The sequence below is a fragment of the Dermacentor variabilis genome, chromosome 5, assembly GCF_050947875.1.
Source record: "Dermacentor variabilis isolate Ectoservices chromosome 5, ASM5094787v1, whole genome shotgun sequence".
Lineage (NCBI taxonomy): Eukaryota > Metazoa > Arthropoda > Arachnida > Ixodida > Ixodidae > Dermacentor > Dermacentor variabilis.
In genome coordinates this window covers 185,105,927-185,126,114 of record NC_134572.1, presented here as the reverse complement: position 1 = coordinate 185,126,114, position 20,188 = coordinate 185,105,927, and the positions used below count along the sequence as shown (strand labels likewise).

The window sequence follows — 20,188 nt, the reverse complement described above, 5'->3', positions numbered from 1 at the left end:
GATGTGCTTGCGCGTCAAATATCCCCGCACCAAAGATAGTCACGCCTGCTGTAACCAAGTGATTTTCCGACATTATTGTAGGTCAAGTCACACACATTTGATATGCTCGAAAATTTTTACAATAGCACATCCCCAGTGAACCAGTTTAAACAAATGATGCGTTGCTTTCCTAAAGGAGTACTTACGTGACGTATATTCATTGTCGATTTGCTGCGATAACTATATGGTCTTCGAAGCCACGGAAAAATCGCTGGCAAACGTCGAAGCGCTCCACATATCTCATTGTAATGCTTGTCTTCGAGGACGAGTTTCGGTGTACCCCTGGAGGTGTCGAATGCGCGTCGTGCCGACACCGTGCCGGCTCGCTCCGTTCCTGCGCCAGTTAAGTGTACGTGCAGCAAACGAGCGCGTGTATAGTGCTCTCCTTGTGGGGCCGCGTCGTTGTCGCACCTGCGTGGAACCCTAATTGCTGCACGACGTCGGCACGTTTTGCTATAGAATAATGCATAGTGACATAGTCGCTGTTATACTGCGACGGGTTGATGTCGCCGCCTCGAATTTTTCGTTGGCAAGCATGGACTACACGCATTCCAAGGAGCCGCAGACTGAACTGGGAGAGCACCTAGAACGTCTACTGCGTCACAGCGTCATGGGCGCGAAATTCACGCGATGGAACTTCGTAATACAGTTTATCGGGAAAACTTGTATCAGTTTACAGTCTGGCGCGTACACTGCTTCTCTTCATATACGCCCCCTCGAGGCATCCCAAATGCCTGCCGATATCCTCGCTGGGCGTCCCGCGGCGCCCATTGGTGTGGCGGCGCGGCGGGCCAGCGCTCCGCAGGGCGCGAAGGGACGGCGGCGCGTCAACTGGCCCGCCTTTCGCAACGCGGCGGTGCGCGCAGTGCCCGTGCCGGGTCGGCCGGCACCGCGCCCCGGCGGCGTGGGCGCACGCTGGCCCGGTCGCCGGCTCCGCAGCGGGCGGTGCCTCCTTCCCGTGCGCTGCCCCGGTTTGCGCCGCGTCGCCCCCCCCCCCCCCCCCCGGATGCCGATTGACTGCCCTCGCGAACGCCCGGTCATTCTTTCTCCTCGCTCGGGTTGGATGCACGCCCCTCCTGGCACCGGGTCGGAAGACCCGCAGTTGCGGCGGTCACACGTGGCTCTGGGGAACTTTCTGACTGTTATTATTATTGTTGTTGTTGTTGTTGTTGTTGTTGTTGTTGTTGCCGTGTCCGAGAAGGAAAATATTCGCGTGCCCGCTATAAAGCATATGAATCTGCGCAATCCCTCCAGATTTGTTGTACCCCGAACGAGAGCTAATTGTCGTCAACGGCAAAGACAATGTTGTATTCCGTATTTGTTTAACGAACTCCCGACTTGAGCGCTCGAGCAACGACGTTTATCCGGTTTAAAGAACGCCTTGAAAGAAACGTTATAAAAAGAAATATCATTCGTACGAACCTGACTTCTACTTGTGTGCACCTGACCATTGCGGTTGCTTTGAACATTGTCCAGTTCGCGGCTTTATTCAGTGCATACTCGTGTAGTAGCGGGACGCGTTTTGTTTGACGATGAGCTCTAGCACATTTGTCGCTCTATGTTGTGCGTCTCTTGGTATTTTATATTTCTGTGCGTGTTATTGAAAGTTTTGAAGACGTTTAGTTTATATCTTGGAGCATTAGTTGTGCTCGAGAACCTGTCGATGACACTTTGACCCGCCGCAGTGGCTTAGCGGCTATGATGTTGCGCCGCTAGTCGCAGTTTAAAATCCCGGTCTCGGGGGCGGCATTTCAGTGGGGGCGAAATGCAAAAACGCCCTTGACCGCGGTGCATTGTGGTGCACGTTAAGGAGCCCCCGGCGATCAGTCCCCCACTGCGGCGTTCCTCGTAATCAAATCCTGTTTTGGGGGCACGTAATACCCCTCAGAATTCAATTCAGTGAAATTTTGCCTCTCTGCCATACAAACCTTCGGAAGGCTTCGCTAGACCTGGCAAGGAGTACTTGTACCTAAGAGCTCGCAAAAAAAAAAAAAAAAAAAAAAATTTGGACCCTAAGTATGATACGCAGATTTGCAGAGCACGTTCAGAAACCACCGATCGAGTTGTTTCCTTTACGCTACATCTCACGTAGTCTTTTTTTCCGCGTTGCAAAGAAATCACGCGAAATTTGAAAAAGGCCACGTGACGGAGCGTTTGCGCAGTCGTATTGTGCCGCTCTCAAGCGTGCGTTCGGTGAACCAAGTGGGCTGCATCGTGACTGGCGACGAGGAAGCGGCAGGACGCTCTTTAACTCATCGGCAGCGCTCGGCCAGCAGCACGCATTTTTGCCGCCATCCGACGGCAGTTGACCTTCTTCATCGGCACGATACCACTGCGCAAGCGCTCCGTCACGTGGCTTTTTTCATATTTCGCGGGCTTTCTTTGCAACCTGGAAAAAAGGACTACGTGAGACGTATCGTACTGGAAACAACTCGATCGGTGGTTTCTGAAGGTGCTCTACAAATCTGCGTATCATACTTGGGGTACTCAGCCAATAATGAAAAAGTGGGGTGATTAAACTTAATTAATTAGTGAGTTATGGGGAAAACAAAAAATTGTCTGAGTTATTGCGAATAGTACGCGTTAGGCTCAATTCGTTTCCGACGTGCCTTTAATTTTTCAATTCTTGGCTCAAGTTACGTGGCACAACCTGTATGCTGCAGGTATACTCATCTGTTCGTGGAACATTTAGCTTCTGCACGCTTTGCGGTTGGAGTTCAAGCTAGGGGCAAAATTTGCATTGCCGCTATTTTCAGTGGCGTGGCCCTTGGACAATTTTAGCTCGAGGAATGACTCCAGTGAAATACACGAAAAATTTCAGGAGTCACTACGGCAAAGCTCGCTTCGAGATTCGAGTTTTTATAGAAGCTCCACCGTAGAAAAGACAAGTCCACTTGTCGAAACGTTGGCTCCCGCTTTTACCTTGTTCTCGTTTCGCTCATCGTCTTGAATTTCCATCTCCCGCTTTTCCCATGTATAGTCCCTAGAAGCTCCAAGTAACACAAGGTGAGCTACTTGATCAATGTCGAACAGTGTTTTCTCTATAACAGCGTAGTTAGTTGACTTAGCGTGACTTGAATTGTCGCAGAAGAAGGAAAGGTAGGTACGTGGTTGCGCTCTGCGCCTTTTGGTCGAGTGCTGGTCACTAGGTGTCGTGGACGCCGCTCACTGCACTTATTCACTGTCACTGTGCACACGCTTGATTTATGTTCCACGCGCTTCCTCAGCTTAGCCTTGTAGGAGTTGGCGGTCGTGGTTGTAGGGAGGACCTTGACTCTTCGTCGGGACTTAGGTGTGCCGGGTTTGTTTACAGTATTTACATTTTAAACAAGAGATTTATTCGACAGTCTAGCGTGGCTCCCAAATGTAGTACGCAAGACGAGCATACAGCACACAGCTTACGAGCACACTGACGAGTACATTGACGAGCACATTGACGAGCACACCTAGCAGCCGACAAACAGCCGCTTATAAACACTCCATTCTCCCTAGATCCCTAGGTGAGGGAAAAACGGCAGTTCATAGCCGATTCGCAGCGTCAAACGTCAACGCAGTCGACCCGCCGGTTGTCCATTATCTTGAGTCTTGAAAGGCGCGTTGGTTCCCCGAGCTGACTCCCGCAGCGTGGCCGCCGGTTGTCCATTGTCTTGCGTCCTGTAGTCGCCACGAGTGTCAGCAGACTGTGACGAATCCTGGGGCCCACGTACCGCAAAGCACCCTCTTGTTAGGGAAGCTCTTCTTGATGCAGAGACCATGTCGGCTGTGGCGGGTTCAGTAACAATGGTTGGTCCGCCGATCGCGTTTAGTCAACGGCGCCGAGGAGGTATTGAAACGGCACCTCGAGGTCCCTACGAAATGAGTTACCGCAGCAATTGTGATAGGCTTCCATGGTTCTCTTCGGGGACGCTCGCAACGCTCGCAGCTGCAGCTGGCTGAGGAAACTTGCATGTTGCCACCTCGGCAGGCCATTCCTAACAGCCTTCGATTGAACTGTGCTTCGCATTCGGCCTTGTGGCCCAGTGTTCTATATGCGATAGAACATCCGGTATAAAACGAATTCGGGATGGAGCTTGCCGTATGTCCTTGGCAGCTATTTTCGAAAGTTGCTTGTTTTACTTCACACTCAGTGCGCCTTATGTGTGTGAGCGTGCGTGACAGACGTGAGATGTCGCGTTTTTTGTGTGCACATACAGTTCGCAGCAGCGGTGTTTGCCGCCATACACCGTATTTATTTCGTGTCATCATTCGTGCATATATGCATCCTCTCACACTGTAATGTCTCCGGGTTCTTCGAGCAAGAAAAATGAACAAGCGGTTAGTGGCACCGAGCCGGTATCGGAGGGTGTCGCAAGAAATCAGTCGCCTCTCGATTTTGTCATCTTTCTCCTACCGAGTCTCGTCGTATTCGACCACCACCACCGCAGGGCATTTAACAAGACGTGCCACTGTTGGGTTTAGTGGAAGACGGAGAGTCGGGCGCCATACCTCCTAGTGTTTCGACCCAGTACCCCGACCTATTAATTGCACCGCCACCACCGCCCGTTTATCCTGGTTCGGGTGTAGCGTATACAGGCGAAACGTGGGATGAGTAACAGAACTCGTGCGAGCAAGCACGACTTGTCTGTCGGATGTGGAGGGCGTTGCGATCGTGCTTGCATGCTTGCCTGTTTACTGAATCTTTTTAAATGCGGTGGTTCGCTGTGCGATGCTCCACGAGTGGCAATAGCTAGCTTTTAAGGGCTTCGTCCCCTGGTTAGGCACTTTTTAATCGGAAACTAGAACCAGAAGGATTAATTGAAGACTGAGTCATATACGTATCTGGTTTCACGTTCTGCGCTGTTTCTGCCCAAGCATTTGCGTATAACGTCGGATACGCAACGGCAACGTTGAGATGTGAAGTTTCGTGTTTTTTATTATTTTTTTATTTTTCAATACATCTTGTCATCAAATAGTTTGGACCAGCAGCCAATGGCCAGTCGCGGGTCCAGCACAAAATGCATGTTTTGGTACATATGTAGGAAAACGTCCAGTACAATGATATTCTCCGGAGCATACACGTTATTTTTTTCGTTTTTTTTTTTTTTGAAGTCACCCAGAAACGTAAGAGCGCGCGAAATGCGTTATGCGTGAATGATGTGACCACAGCATAGTATAGCCACAGAATAGGCAAGCAAACTGAGCGTGTCGCTTTCTTCGCGCAGCGACCATGCCGTGCCCCCCGGCGCAGCTGTGGCCCCTGGTCGGCCAGCCGACCCGTGGTGGGCGCTGAGCCGCAGCGTCGCCGCCGCCGCCACGGCTGCCCCCTGCAGGCCCCTGCCGGCCGCAGGCACGGACGGAGGAGGAGGCCGACCGTCGTCGGGGCGCCTTGCCGCTGCTGCCGCCGCGGCCGCCGCCGCTGCCGCCGCCGCTGGTGAGTCGCCTGACGTTGCACGTGCGATAGACGCGCGCGCACAGAGATACGTGGGGTGTGTGTTTCAGTATATGTCCAGCGCTGTATATAGACAGTCTACCTTGACTGCTAAGAAGACAGCTTCGAGCCCTTGTGGAATGCATCTGGAGCCGTCTGAAGACGAGGATGCTCATGGTGATGATTATTAAATGGCATCCCCTTTGAAATGGGCAGTAACAAATAGTCACCTAACCTAGTCAAAGTGCCTCGAGTGGCCAGTCGAGCGGTAATTTTGCGCTTATTCACGGGTTTCTTTCACGCTCGGAAAAACACCTTTATGTAGCACGTATTTAGCAACAGAAAGCTGTATCGGCAGTTTTTTTCATTTCGCACTACAATTTTAAGCATGAAATGATTTAGCTCCCGTTCTCGGCGACCTTCGAGAGACTCTGAGACAAGAGCCAGAGCCGTTATCGGGGCACCCGAGACGAGAACGGAGCGAGAACGAAACGAGAACATCCGGGCAACCAGTCAAAACGTAAGAAAGCGTGGTCTCTCGCCCCCAACCCTTTGTACAGGACCGCATTACATACGCTAGTTACTGCCAAAGCATGTTGCACGAATATTGCTTCCGATTTTTTCTTAATGTTTGTTCACAATTTCACTCAAGCTGTAACTTCTATAGTACGCTGAAGTTTAATTTGTAATTTCCAATAGCGACGTTCAAAAGGCAGATAACAGGGCAGCAAACACCTGATTGTGATCTTTCGGTGCTGAGACAGGGTTGTCTGTGATCTTTTCAACGCCAGCAGTCCGGAAGTTCCGCAGCGCGGGTTTTGCACCGCCTCGAGAGATGGCGCCACGCTGTGTGACCAAGTCGGCAACGTCTAGCGCGCCGCGGATGGTTGTTTGGCCGAGTGGAGACTTGCGATGAGGTTCAGTTCAAAACAGGTTCATCTCGGCTCAGCAAGCTTTCAGGCCTGCGTTATGTCGTTGCCGCATAAGCTTCTGCATCGTTCTTCATTTCAGTGAGGTCGCCGTCACAAATGCTTAAGCCGAGCAATGCAGCGCAATGAAAGGAAGCTTTTTCCGGTAACCGATCGCTTATCGATTGATACGCTAGAGCAGAAGGCTGCTCGACTGTGCCGACAACGCCAGGAGTATGTGGCCGTTCGCGAAGGTGGCAACACCGTCATGGACGTGGCCACCTGCCTAAGGGCGCACATTCGCAGCCGACCATTTCGACGCGACAAGAAAAAGTAGCGACGTAGATGAAATGCGGTTGAAGGCTGTGGCACAGCAAAAAAAAAAAAAAAACGCCATATATGGACGCAATTGTTTCCTGACGCTGGCTCTGACAGGAAACAATTGCATCCATATGAACCGGTGCACAGTATGTCGTGGTGCGGTGTGGTGTGATGGGGTGTGCCGTTGTGAACATTCACTACACCCATTTTACGATTGTGGCTAGTATCATCTCCAACCAGTCGGCTTCGCCCGTAGCATTTCATGCTTATATTTACTCTCAATTACGGGAGAGCCAGCAATTTTTCTCAGTGACACTTCTAATCTAAATATAATATTTGAGAAGCTTATTGATTAATTAAGGCTAATTATGTAATTAGGCGGAATGCAAGAAGTAATTTGAGCATCTCCAAGCGACGACAACCTTGGGAGTGGCAGCTCATACAATGCGATATATCTTTCGTTAAAGTCACAAAACATGCTCCAGAGATTGAAATCCAAATGCATTTCCGGGAACTCCAGCACAAGTACTCCTGCACGGAGTTCTACACAGACGCATCAAAGTCACACGACGGGGTGTCCTATGCAGCCGTCGGTCCATCCTTCTCGGAATCCGACGTACTGCATCCGGAAACTAGTATCTTTACGGCTGAGGCCTACGCACTGCTGTCGGCCGTAAAGCATATAAATAAATCGCAACTCCAGAAATCAGTTATATATACGGACTCCCTCAGTGTTGTGAAGGCCTTGATGTCTTTCTGTACTCACAAAATCCAGTATTTAATGAACTCTACTCCGCACTGTGTAAAGCATATATATCTAACCAACATGTGATTATATGCTGGGTGCCTGGACATAGGGGCATCGAGGGAAACGTTCTTATAGCCGACCAGATGGCCACATCAATTTCATTGCATGCAGTTAATCCTACTGCTTCGGTCCTTGTCACAGACCTGAAGCCTTTCTTAAGAAGGAAACTACGAAACCACTGGAAACGTATGTGGGACGAAGAAATAAATAATAAACTGCATGTAATAAAGCCACAATTAGGTTTCTGGCCTCCTGTAACAAAATCCCGCCGGACAGATGTCCTATTCTGCCGTCTAAGAATAGGACACACTTTTGGCACACATAACTTTACTCGCGGGAAACGAGCCTCCAACCTGTGGTAGATGCGGGGAAAGGCTGACCGTCCTCCACGTCCTACTGGAGTGTCGGGAAGCCGAATGTGAAAGAAAGAAACATTTTCTCTTAGCATACCGGCAGCACATCCCCCTTCATCCTGTTATGTTACTTGGTCCAGAACCACTCTTTGACACCAACGCCGTCCTAGGTTTTTTGAAAGATGTTGTATTGCATGTTATTAGCCCCACACGTTCGTAGCGCTTCCTCTCTTCAGAGGATGCCGCTGTGATAATTATTTTGAATAGCACATGCCTCTAGGCCCTTGTGGTTCAAGGGCTCTGGCGAGGCAGTAGTGCTGTAAGCAATTTAACATCTCGCATATTTTAAACAACGCATCAATCTTCTACGATGGATTTTAATGTTCATAGTATTCGTCATTAGTCATCACCATAATTTTATAGCACGTATATTTTACGCACTTTACAGCGACTATTTTTAGGCCACCTTACAGCCAAGTCACATCTTCCATAATACATCGTTAACACTACCACTTGTCATGGCGCTCTTTGGCCAAACCTGGCCCTTGCGCCACAAAACACCACACATCATCATCAAGCGACGACAAACAGCATTACCTTGGTTTTGTCCAGCCACGTCCCATTTGCGTATATTTAAATCTTGGTGCTTGATAGTTGGGACAACCTATATATGTATATGAACGTGCTAAAATCATGCGTGAATCTTGGCTGCGTGTAAACGCTTCGCACAGTCACTGCGGTCCACCGCGGGCTGCCCAAATGTGTCCGAGTAGCTACGCAGTTGTGCTTTAGTCATGCAGCGGTTGGATGCAGCGTCATCGATTCTACAAATGGCTTCATGCCGTGCGTAAAGCGACAGGAGTCGCAGCGACTGTTCGGGAGAGAGCAGACGAGCCTGCTCCAGAGTTCCCCTCGTGCGCCAATTCCCGTAGTCAGTGTGCACACCGGCAAATGAATGACCGCTACAGTGCAATTCGCTCCTGCGTACAAGTACGAGGTTGCCTTCTGCACGAGCATGTAGAGCGGGAACGCAGCCATGGCTACGATCCTCTTGGCGCCCTTTGCAGAGGAGGTGTTCACTACCTGTAGGCGCCCTGTTTTACCAGCATCAGTTGGCCACAAAAGGACCGGCATCATTTGCGGTGGGCGCAGTCAAACTCGCCGTGAGATGGGCCTAAACTTCCGAGGCGACGAGGCGGAACGCGTTGTGTGCGCTTCGCCTACGGCTTACCGAGTGCGCACGTGCCAAGTGCTCTCGAACGCAAATAGCGCCCTGCTGCTCAATCTCTCTCTCTTCCCGAGGAAATCGCGGCCTCGGGGATGCTGGCAGGAGGCGTCTCGTATTTACCGTACGGGTCTACCCAGTCGGGAAATGGAGAGTGTTGACGCATTCGCGTGGAATGAAGAGGACACGAGTCACTCGTGTGTGGAAGCAGCGGTGATGTGTTAGCGCTTACTATAGTATCGGTAGGCGCGTTGATGTGTTGCCGGGAAGCAGAAGCAGCGCCAGGTCGCAGGACTTCCGCGACATTGGCCGCGCTGTGTCAGCTTCGAAGGCTGTGTCATAAGGGAATGTTGTCGTATACGGCTGGGCTGAGTAGCTTTCTTACGTTTCTCTGCGCGTGTGCTCTTGCGCGCATTATGCGTTCTCACTGAATGTCTAAGGACGTTACGCGCAGGTACCGGAAAGCGCGCTCATTCAGTGCCGAGCGCTCTGACCGTTTTCGCATAACGTGTGCATATACTTTCGGGCTCCCGTTGCCAAGGGGCGCTGTTGCGGAGAGGACTGCCGTGGCCCTCTGAGCGGAAACGCCGATGGGCATCTCGCGCGCGCTGTCGCGGCGAGTGAAACGCTGCGACGCCTGCACCCTGCGTCTCGCGGAATACGTGAGCGTGGGGACCTTGCGCCGGTCGGCCGCAATCGGGCGCCATCGCGAAATCGAGGAAGCACGGGAAAAAAGCTCGGCGAAGGAAGCGGGCGACACTTCTCAACCTTGCGCGTATATATGTGTACATATCGGGCGGTTATCGAATTCGATGCGTCTGACCGCGATTGCCGGTCTCTTATCTCGCACGATTGGCGCCGTCCGTGGTTGCTCGTTGTGCACATACACGCTCATTGAGGATTGTCGCGAGGTCGTCGATGTGTGCGCGACGCCGTGACCTGGGCGAGGGAGCGCGCGTCGTGTGACGTCGGCCCACTCGACGCTTCGCGGCCGCCTGGGCGGATTGTGCCGCCGGTGCACGCTCGGCGACGTTGCACCTCGCAATCAGCCGGTTCGGTTGGCGGCTTTCTGGCCTGGTTCACATCTCAGCCGGAGCGCGGTCCGGCGGCCGCGCTCTTTTTCTCTCGAGGAAGGGAACGAAACGGGCTCAAGGTTGGCCGTGTGTGCCGCCGGCGGGCGCCTTTTTTTGTGCGCCCCGCTTTTTCAGCGCGCGCGTGCTGAACGTCCTCGTGTTGGACTTCCGCGCAGGACCGGCTACACAAAATGTAAAGAAGAAAACGAATTGTGCGGTTTAATGTCCAGTAACTGACGTTATACCAACACCAGCACCTGTTCTCACTCTTATACCTTTACTCGTATTCTTCTTTCTTTTTTTTTTAATTTCTTCCCGATTGGATTTTACTTGCAAGAATGCTTTCGTGTCAACACACCCTTCAATACGTCACTTTCAGTGGGCTTTACGCTCCCAAAGCATCCGCGGGGTGGGCATTCCCTCCCCTTTATTATTATTATTTTTTTTTATTTCGTTTACGCACAAGGGGCAAGCGAACTGCCGTATGGGGCGCTCCGCGGATTCATTTCGCTCACACGGGCTTCTTAATCGGGCACTTAAAGCACGGCAGAGTATCGTTTGGAATGCGAAGCCTTTCTTGGCGAACACTTGCCACTTTGACAGTATCTATCTATCTAGCCGCCTACGTCTTGCATGGTGCTTTCATGGTCGCTTCGTTAACTTGGTATTTACCAAGATTGACATAGTATGACAAGAGTGTATGACGAACGTAAATCATAGATCATGACATGCGTCACATGTAGGTCCTGAAACATGCGCCTACGTCTTGGTGCTCTCGTGGTCGCTTCGTTAACTTGGTATACGCTCCTCGCACACTGGTTCGCATAACATCGATGCGGCCGGACGTGCCGGGAATCGAACCGACGACATCGGTCTCAGCAGCACAATGTCATAGCCATTGAGATGACGTGGCCGGACAGGACTGCTGCTGCACGTCATTGGAGCATTTAATTTATTTGTTATTGAGCCATGGAGCTGGTTGAAAAAAAAAACATGAATGAGTGCAAGAAGGCAAAATTAACCCGTTACATCTTGCCTGGCATGCAGTTGTTCGCAAGAAGCCAAAGCGTGTCCTAAGGTTTCCTTTCATTTAGTTTTCTTTAGTGGTATTGCAGTGCATAATTTCGTCAGTTTGGCTGGCATATTCTTTCAAGACTTCATTTCTCATTCGTTTCGTTGGAAATGGCTAAAGGAAAAGCTGCCTTCCTAGTTTGAATTGCCCGCCCTCAGTGACGAAGCTAAGGTTTGTTTCTCGTGGGCGGTGGTGGCTGGAGGTTGCTATGTGCTGCCGCACGTCGTTTTATGGCAGGTATCGTGTAACACAAAAATTCCGAGAGGCTTAGCACGTGCCCGACGTACTTTTAGTGTACCTGCCCCCTGTTACGGTTCGCTTTGTGTGTCATTGAGTGGAAGAAATGCCAAACGCGCGCGACAAGGCGCGCCTAATCATCCCGCTCGTCAACGCGAACAGACCTGACCGTCGGTTGTGTGCGACGGGCGAACGCGCGGAATGTGCAAGTCGTACAACCCGTCTACGCCAAGGAGTGGATTCCCGCCGGTGTCCCTCTGTGTGGGCTGCCCCGACGTGTCCGCACGGGACTCCCTAGGAGGAGGATGCGCGGCTGGGGGGGGGGGGGGGCACAGGAAAGCCACCGAGCGGCCACGTGTGGTCACGTCTTTTCTGCCCTTGCGGGCTGGTGCACGCACGCCGAACGTTTTTGCATTTTTTTCTTTCTTGCAGTGCGCTGCTCAGTCGTAACGATCTATTATACTTCTGCTATTTGTTCCTACATCACGTCGTCTTCCCTGCCGAACCCTCTCCTATGGTGAACCTGGTTCGAGCTCCCAGCAGACGATGTTGATCCCCCCCCCCCCCCACTACCCGCCCTTACTGCAGCGGTGCTTTAGGTGGAGTAGGCGGGAGGGGTGAACAACATAGCTAGCAGAAACAGCGCAGAGGGCGTCTAAAACACAGTTTCGTTCTAATAACACCTGTCTTTCTTTCTTGATCAAACTCATGAATATCTCAGAACGTCCTGTTGTCATGCTCGCGTACTGTGGCACTCGGTTAGAAATAATGCGCAGTTATCCGTTGCTTCCAAGAAAAAACTACTCTCGGACACCGCCGGATTATGTGACGTATCTTCTGCAGTGTCAGCTGTACGGGGGGGTCGTTCGCAGCGAATCCCGCGGCGAGCTGCTGCATGTCACAGGTTACGTCGTTGAGGAATAATCTTTGGCATGAACTGTGCATGCCAGGCTGGTTTTCTTCGCACTCGCTAGTTGTTTTAGCCCAAATATCCTGCATTTCGGGTCAGAAAATCTCTGAACACAGTTTCAGCAGTGTCATTCGAAGTGCAGGCTTATCGTTCTGCGTGTACAACAAATGTACTTCTTTCTTTAATACGATGGCATTATAGTCGAGCTTCGCCTACTTTGAACTATCTAACAGAATATTGGGGCCGATCTCAAAGGCAGTGCAGTCTGTGGAGCGCGGGTTTTTCTTCGCTGCCAGCGTTCTGTACGCGCACTGACAACTCGGACGCTAAAGGAGGGGCTCCGGAGGTAGTGTGGCGGCAGTAGACGGGGCTCGCGTCGTCTGCACGTTTTTTAAAAAATTATTGTCAAATCGATGCTAAATCTACTCGATCGGAGAGGGGCCGCCCTCAGCACAAATGGAGGGGGGAGATGGGGGGCAGTGCCCCCTTGCAAAGGAACCTGTGGAGGCTGCTCCGCCCACCGCCCAACTTGTACCCCCTTTTGCCAGAGCCCCTGTCGTCCAGCGCGGTGGTTCCTGCGTTCACGAGCGGCCAGCTTCTTGAGGCCAGCCGCGTTCTTGCGGCCAGCTTCGCTCTGTGATCGACTGCGGCTGTCAAAACCCGTTGTTAGGCGAGTTGTTGCTTTCGATGCTACTGTTTCTGTACAGATTATTTCTACTCGTGAAATAAACGCAGTCGGTAGTGGGCGCTTGTTTGCGTATACAGCAACTTCGGCCAGTACGTGCCCCTGGGAGCAGCGCCCACGCGTCCTTTTCCCCCGGCGTGCCGGGGCCCGCTTTCGGCTCGTTTCTCCCTAGGGCGACGGCCGGCGCTCCCTAGTTGCCGGGGCGAAAGTTGCCAGTCCGCTTTTGGGGTCAGCCTCTCGCCCGCCTTTCCGGCCTCCTCCTCTGTTGTGCCTGGGTCGCCGCCGTTCCTCCCCCCCCCCCCTTTCGCCCCCGACCAGGAAGGAAGGCGGCGGCAGTGCGATCCAACCACCAACCGACGAAGTTGCTGCTGCGGTGTGCGGGCTGTGCGCGAGGCGGGGGAGAAGCGCTTTCGTAACTGTGCTGGTGCGGACGCGTGTTGTTGTGCGTGCCTTCTTCGCGCCTGTCAGGCCCGTTTTGGTTTTGTTGTTTTTCGTTGCGTTCCCTCGCGCGCGCACCTTGCGACGTCGTCCACGCTTGGTTCCACGCCCAGGCCACGAGCTTCGTCGGATGTAGGACCCGCGCTCGCCCCCTACTTCTTTCACTCCGTGGTATCTGCGCTCCGGTTCTTCGACTGGCACAGCCCGACGTCCTCGTTACGCGCCGGGCCCTCCTGTTGGAAAGAGCCGAGTTCCGGAATCGCCCGGTCGCATTGGCTGCGTGCGAGCGTTGTCGCCGCACACCGCCTGCGTAGCCGGCCGACTGCGCAGCCACGGCAGCCAAGCGGTCCCCTCCCCCGCCGCCATCGCAGCTGCGCTGACGTCGGCCGAGCACAGCCGGCTGCTGCTGCGCCGTTGGTCGCCCCGACCTGTTGCCGCCGCGATCGGCCCCAGTGCTGCGCGACCACCATGAACCGCCGCGTCACCGCCGTCTGACTCGGCGCACCTGACAGCAGACTACGCGCTGCCTATCGCCCGAGTCGCCACTCCTGCCACGGGGTCGCAACCCGCAATCATCGTCGTCGCCATGGTTCTGCGCTCCCAGAACGACTCGAACGGTTTGTGTCATTCCATCGACTCGCTTCTACGCACTTACGCGAGGCCCCGACCTGGACCGCCGTGCTCGAAACGCGGCTTAGCGTCGCTCTGCGTCCCGGTAGTTATGCGCCCTGGGCGAGCTTCTCTCGCGTCGCAAACGTTGATCAGTCTGGGCTCATTTCTGGTCTGCGTAAAGGCTCGCTCACACTAAGCCAACACGACACCGATTTCGGTCGGCCGACAGCGTTTTTTTACCTTCGTGTCAGCGCCTCTGTCGCGCTGTACCGACGCCGAGACCTCCGCCGACCTTCGGCAGATTGTCGGTGCAGCGTGACAGAGGAGCCGACACGAAGGCAAAAAACGCTGTCGCTGACAGTCGGCAGACCGAAACCAGTATCATGTTGGCCTAGCGTGAGTGAGCCTTAAGCGTTTTTACGAAATGGTCGTTTGCGGGCCGCAGGCAGTGACGCACGACGAGAACAGCCCAGTAGTTCGTTTAATACGCGCCCCTGCTTACGCTTTATTTGGCCCCAGATGGGCAGGTTGCTTCGGCCGCGACGCGTTTTCCTCAGCGGCGGCAGGAAGGCCTCTTTCTGCGAGACCCCACGCGTGTTCTCTCGGACCTTCGCAGGCGCGGTGTCGCGCGGACCTTGTCGCTGGCACTCGGCTGAGCCGACGCGTCCGTCACTGTTTTTCGCGTTACGAGAGCTTCGGAATCGCCGTCGACCCTGGCGAGTTTACGACTGCCGAGCCAGTTCCCGTCGGTTGCGGCCGCTTGCGCAAGCCGTAGTCAAAGAAACGAGGGTAAACGTCATCCGATGCTCTTGCCGGTCATGTCCGACAGCTGGGCGCAGATTGGTCTTGCCGTGGCAGCGCAACAGCACGAGAACCGTATAGGTTGCGATGTGTAATAGCAAGGAGACACCCTAGAATGTGAAATATACTTTCTTTCTCTTAATGCGAAGGGTCGATTATCACATCGGCGCATTTACGTAGTCCGCGTAACCGCTTTCCGAAGAGCTGCGAGGTTCATTTTCCCACACTCTTCTTTCGTATACCTGCTTGTTTGCTTGCCAGCTGTCTGCTCTTGTGATACTTCTTGATCCATGTTTGAATAAAATAATGAAGGTATTTATTGCCTTTGGTAATGTGCTTAGAACAATGTGATTTAAAATGCTTCAAGTTCTGATGCGTCTTCTTGAGCTATCATCACTTCGTTCTTCAAGGTAGCAGGATTCCAGGAACAATTTTTTTTTTCTATCGTAACGCTATTCATTGAGGGCGAGCAGTCTCGCTTCGTATAATCTTCGTTATTGGTCCTACTAAACTGCGACTATCCTTCGGTAATCCGTATGAGCCGTGCTTTGATTCCCAGCTCATTTTGAATCGTTATGCAGGGCGCATATATTGCGCGGCGGGAACCAAGCAAAATATTTGTGAACACTCGTAGGGAGCCCCTAGCTCTTTTAATGCCCCAAGAGGTGTCTTTCAGAAAGTCACGCAACTTTGCCTTTATTTTGTGTTTGAAGTGTTATTTAAGGGGCGAATTTCTTATGTTTATGGAGGGAAATGAGGTTCGCCATAAGTTAATGGCCGTTCTGCTTAGTGGTTGACGATCGCACGAATTGGTCAGCAGGCATAGGCAGCTTTCACGGAAGTATTGTCGGACTCGTGGTAGGTGCCTTCTTGCGGTGCCCGGCATTTCTTTCACCTGGCGCGTTTAACGACCCTTAAGGGCAAATCATGGCGCCTGTGATATTGTTGTGGGTTGCTGTTTGAGGTCGCCTGCGGGCTTTCGTTAGCTTAAGTCCAACGAACGGCATTGTTTATCGTGAAAATAAGTTCGCGCTTTCAGCGTCTTCGAACCCGACTGTGCATGGGTTTGCTCCCGGCGATAAACTGCTACTATCGAGTATTATTGTGCGAATATGATTTATTGGTGTACTTTCTGTTTTCAATAGCTTGAGGATGATGCTCCGCTGGCGGTGTTCATGGTAAAAGTAGAGAATATATTAAGGTGGTACCCCCCCCCCCCCAAAAAAAATATCATTTAACTCGAAAGCCGGGACATAAATAACTTTTTTTTTCGTGAGTAAGCATGTCTTACTTAATGAATTATTTAATGTACGAAAAATGGGTCATTTTATTTTTTTGGCAAGTAGTCTTCGTCATAAAATGTGGTAAAATTGTCAGTCGCGCCAGTAGTGATAAGTAACTAATGAATTGCTGAATTAAGTAAAGCTATGGCATTTATATAGTTACGTATGAAATCTATGCAATTAACTAGGATAAATGCAGTGTGATAAATATTAAGGTATTAATGTTCGAAAAACTAAGCAATGTAGGAAAAAGTGCCAATTTAGACCAAATTGAATTGCAAGATGAGCTCTAAATGCAAATATATATTGCGTCAGTTTCTTTTGTACTAGTTCTTTGCACACATCTCTGTGTGGAGCCCCGATACCACTCACTAGAGTCTCATTTTATTCGTGTCGCTGCTCGGTGGTCACATAAAGGAAAAAAGAAAGTGTTTTGAATAACATTTATGTAAAATAAATAATACTGATTTTTGGTTTCGCAATACGAGGGTATGGTTTGGAAAACTCACTGTAACTCCGAAATTAATGGTGTTAAGAAAATAATTTCTTTTGCAACATGTTGCTGAATGTTTGGGCATACATAAAACGAAAAACAAAAGATCTTGTAAAAAAAAATGGGCTTTTGACGATGGCCTACCACTTTAAACCAAAATCGCACGTATTCATTTCAGCAACCGAAGATCTTAGTATAACGCTAGCTCGTGCTCTTACGCCAGGCTAACTGCAGTGGCACGCCTTCCAGCGGCAGACTGGGCCCTCCATGTTGAAGACGTCGGACACGAAAAAAGCAGCAATGTAACGCTCGATAGACGGACGCGAAACTACGGCAGCGCCGATCAAGCTCTCGCCGATGGCTATGCATACATGCATCAGTTAGGGGAAGCTTGGGCGCGCCTCGATTCCAACGCCTTCGCCGAGGTTTGTGGCAACGCGTATGACAGCGCGTCTCCTTGGTGAGTAGGATGTGTGCACCTCGAATGAAAACACCGCCTTCACGCGTTTCAACAGTGAAGTTCAGTGAGCGTGTCCTTAAAGGGACACTAAAGGTTACCAGAAAGTCAAGTTAAAGTGGTAGAGCAATGTTCTGGAACGTCTAAGGCGTCAATATAATCCCGAACAGAGCTTTAGTAACCGAGAAATTGAGGTAAATGCATGACACGATTTGAGACCCCCCAGCGACATTCCGGTACTAGCCCGATGACGAAAGCACTCCTCATAATTTGTGTTACTAATACTCAACTACTCGTATTAAAAATATCATTTCATTCGATTAAAAGACGGAAGGAAATGCTACTTGTCTACGTCTATTCCATTCTAAGAAAAAATAACATTTTGACGTTACCCTTCAGTAGTGTTGCGTTTCGCCTGCGACACGTGGTTTTGCCGGCGCGACTGCGGCGGGGCGGCGGACATTTTGGCCCGATCGTCGTCGCCGCAACACTCATCGCCAGGTGTTTCCAGGCGCGACTGCGGCGATGCGACCGCCTAGGGATCATCCTCGCATTCCAGTCATTGTGCCCGAAACAGGCGATGCCAAAGCAGGGATCTCATTCCAGTTATTGGGCCCGAAACAGGCGATGCCAAAGCAGGGATCTCGTTCCAGTCATTGTGCCCGAAACAGGCGATGCCAAAGCAGGGATCTCATTCCAGTTATTGGGCCCGAAACAGGCGATGCCAAAGCAGGGATCTCGTTCCAGTCATTATGCCCGAAACAGGCGATGCCAAAGCAGGGACCATCTTCTCATTACAGTCATTGTGTCCGACCGGCAGCGCCACGACAGGGTGCTACGAGATCGTGCTCGACATGGTGCTACGGCATCGCTACGACAGTGTGCGTCACCATTAGCCCATTGTACATTCACGTGCTCGTCTTTTGAGGGGTTCCTTCTTGCCCTCAACTGCGAGAGTATAAAAACAGCTGCCCCCGGACGCCAAAAGGAGGGCTCCGATTTCTTCTGTTGAGTGAAGTGCTCTCCCGTCTCTCTACTACGGTCAAACCTGACCGCCAACTCTTTGCGATGTTAAAATAAACAAGTTGTTTCGTTATTACCAGTCGACTCATGCTTTGCCGGGACCTTCGGATGCTTCCAGTTGTACCCCAGGCCGCCAGGCCAACGCTACCCTTGGGGCTTGCGACCCAGGTACAACCACGGGCGTCAGCGCCGAGTTCCCAACAGATCGTACGAGCAGTCCGATCAAAACAGTAGTATGGGTGGTCGAAAGGTTTCGTTTTCGCTCGACTCTGCGCGCTCGACTCTGCGCCGCGCACGCTTTGGAGTTTGAGTAGTTTCGTTATCGCGTCGTGCTGTGCGGGTTCTGCTGGCTCGCGAAACTTTCATTTCGAACAAGCAGTGAGAATGCCACGTCCTTGTGATGTCGTGGGAAGCCCTCGTTGCTTTCCCGCTCCGGAGAGCCGGTGTGGAGGCCGCCGTCGTAGTACGCAACGACGCCGGCAGTGCGAGCCCTCAGCAGCAGGTCGCGCTCGTCAGTGCTCAAATCGCTGAAGTTGAGCCCAGCATCGCGAGCCAATCTGTCGTTGTCAGGGTCCATTGTGACGAGCGTCGAAGTTTGCGTCATAGAATAAAGTACCAGCTTATGGTCGCGCGTTTCTCCTTCCGCCAGCCACCATACTCCCGCTTTCGCTCTGCTGTCGGCTCTGGCTTGGCTCTGTTTCTGGCCGCGCGTTTGTGTTTTGCGCAGAAAAGCCGCAGCGCCGTCTGCGGACGCCGTTCTACTCACCGATGGCGCAACGTCACTATGAGACCATGATGTCAGTACTCCTCGATCGGAGGGCGGGCGATTTGAACTGCGCTAGAGGTACGCGGACGCTTCAGAACGCATTTTCTCTTAAAATAAGTCTTTCCTTGGCACGAAACAAGCGTTTCGAGGTTTCTGGGATGGTATTTCAACAGACCACGTTCACTTAATAGTAAGCTTTAGTGTCCCTTAACTAAGTAGCCTTTCCCAGCAGCGGCGCCACATATGCTTCCCGACGTGTTGCTCGCGTTGGCAGCGTGTGTTGGCAACCTTTGACGAGACGCTCCGCTATTGGCAAATACTGAGCCGTTCCGTTCTTCATAACATGTATGCTTCGCCTGCCTCTATGCTTTCCGCGGGCTTTTGGTATAACCGTTTGCAGCGCAACAAGTCGTTAATTCGTATTGAAGCATCGGTCATCGTGTAGCAGTCACACGTGCCATTTTCAATGGTGAATACGAGCCCCCAAATTAGGTGGCACCGCCGCGAGGCTGTAGACAAGAAGCAACGGTAAGTGTTTGTCGTCCTGCAGGTACGCGTATCGCATTAGTACAACCTGTGTGGCATGTGTTCAGTCGTGCCCAATCGGAATGAAATAGGTTCTTCCAGGCTGCCGACGCCTTCTGTGAGCCTCTTCTTTGCGCTGTGCACCATTCCTTGAGTGAGCACCAACCAGCCCAGCAACATGTCCTTCTTGCCAGGAAAGTCTCGACCACGGTGTTGCTTAGCCTGGACGAAGATCCACTTGCTAGGTAGGAGCGTGCGCTAACATTTGCGATCAAGCAGAACTTGTGTAAATCCGCGACGTCCGTGCGATAATTAAGTTCAGATCATGTGCCCAAAAGAGGAAAAAAAAGAAACATGTAAACAGGGGCTGTTACATTTCAGATACCACTATGCTAGATCCCATGGGGCGCATTACAATATCAAATACCAAAGACTGTTTCCGCAAGTTCTTGCGTAAGGAGAACTTCTTGGTCACTTGAGCTGAGACAGCCGTTTCTGTATGCCTGCTTATCAGGCGACCATGAACGCGTTCACGTCCCGTCGTAGCACTGAGCAAGAAGTCTGTTCGGCAGGCGAAGTAACACGAAACCTGTGTGCCAGCCTCTCGTGGATGCCAACGAACGACGTCGATTTTTCACTGAGCCTATAACGTTGGGCCACCTTTTTATAGAAACGACAGCGCCTTGCGATCGGGGCCATAGCTTTGATGAGCTGCGGCTGACAATTGGGTCTGACGGCGCAATTTATTTATT

General features: G+C 51.8%; 1 protein-coding gene across 5 annotated transcripts in view; it reads left to right on the top strand.

The window, feature by feature from the left end:
* LOC142583389 (protein roadkill-like) overlaps positions 1–20,188 on the top strand; it is a 346,742-nt gene that overhangs the window by 245,666 nt on the left and 80,888 nt on the right. For 3 of the 5 annotated variants that reach the window (XM_075693832.1, XM_075693831.1, XM_075693835.1), the window contains one exon: positions 5,241–5,449. In XM_075693832.1, coding sequence (XP_075549947.1) covers positions 5,241–5,449 — 209 coding nt within the window. Of the gene's footprint in view, positions 1–5,240; positions 5,450–13,362; positions 14,094–17,091; positions 17,126–20,188 lie in introns of those variants that run through there. The other 2 variants (XM_075693833.1, XM_075693834.1) reach the window with 2 other exon arrangements.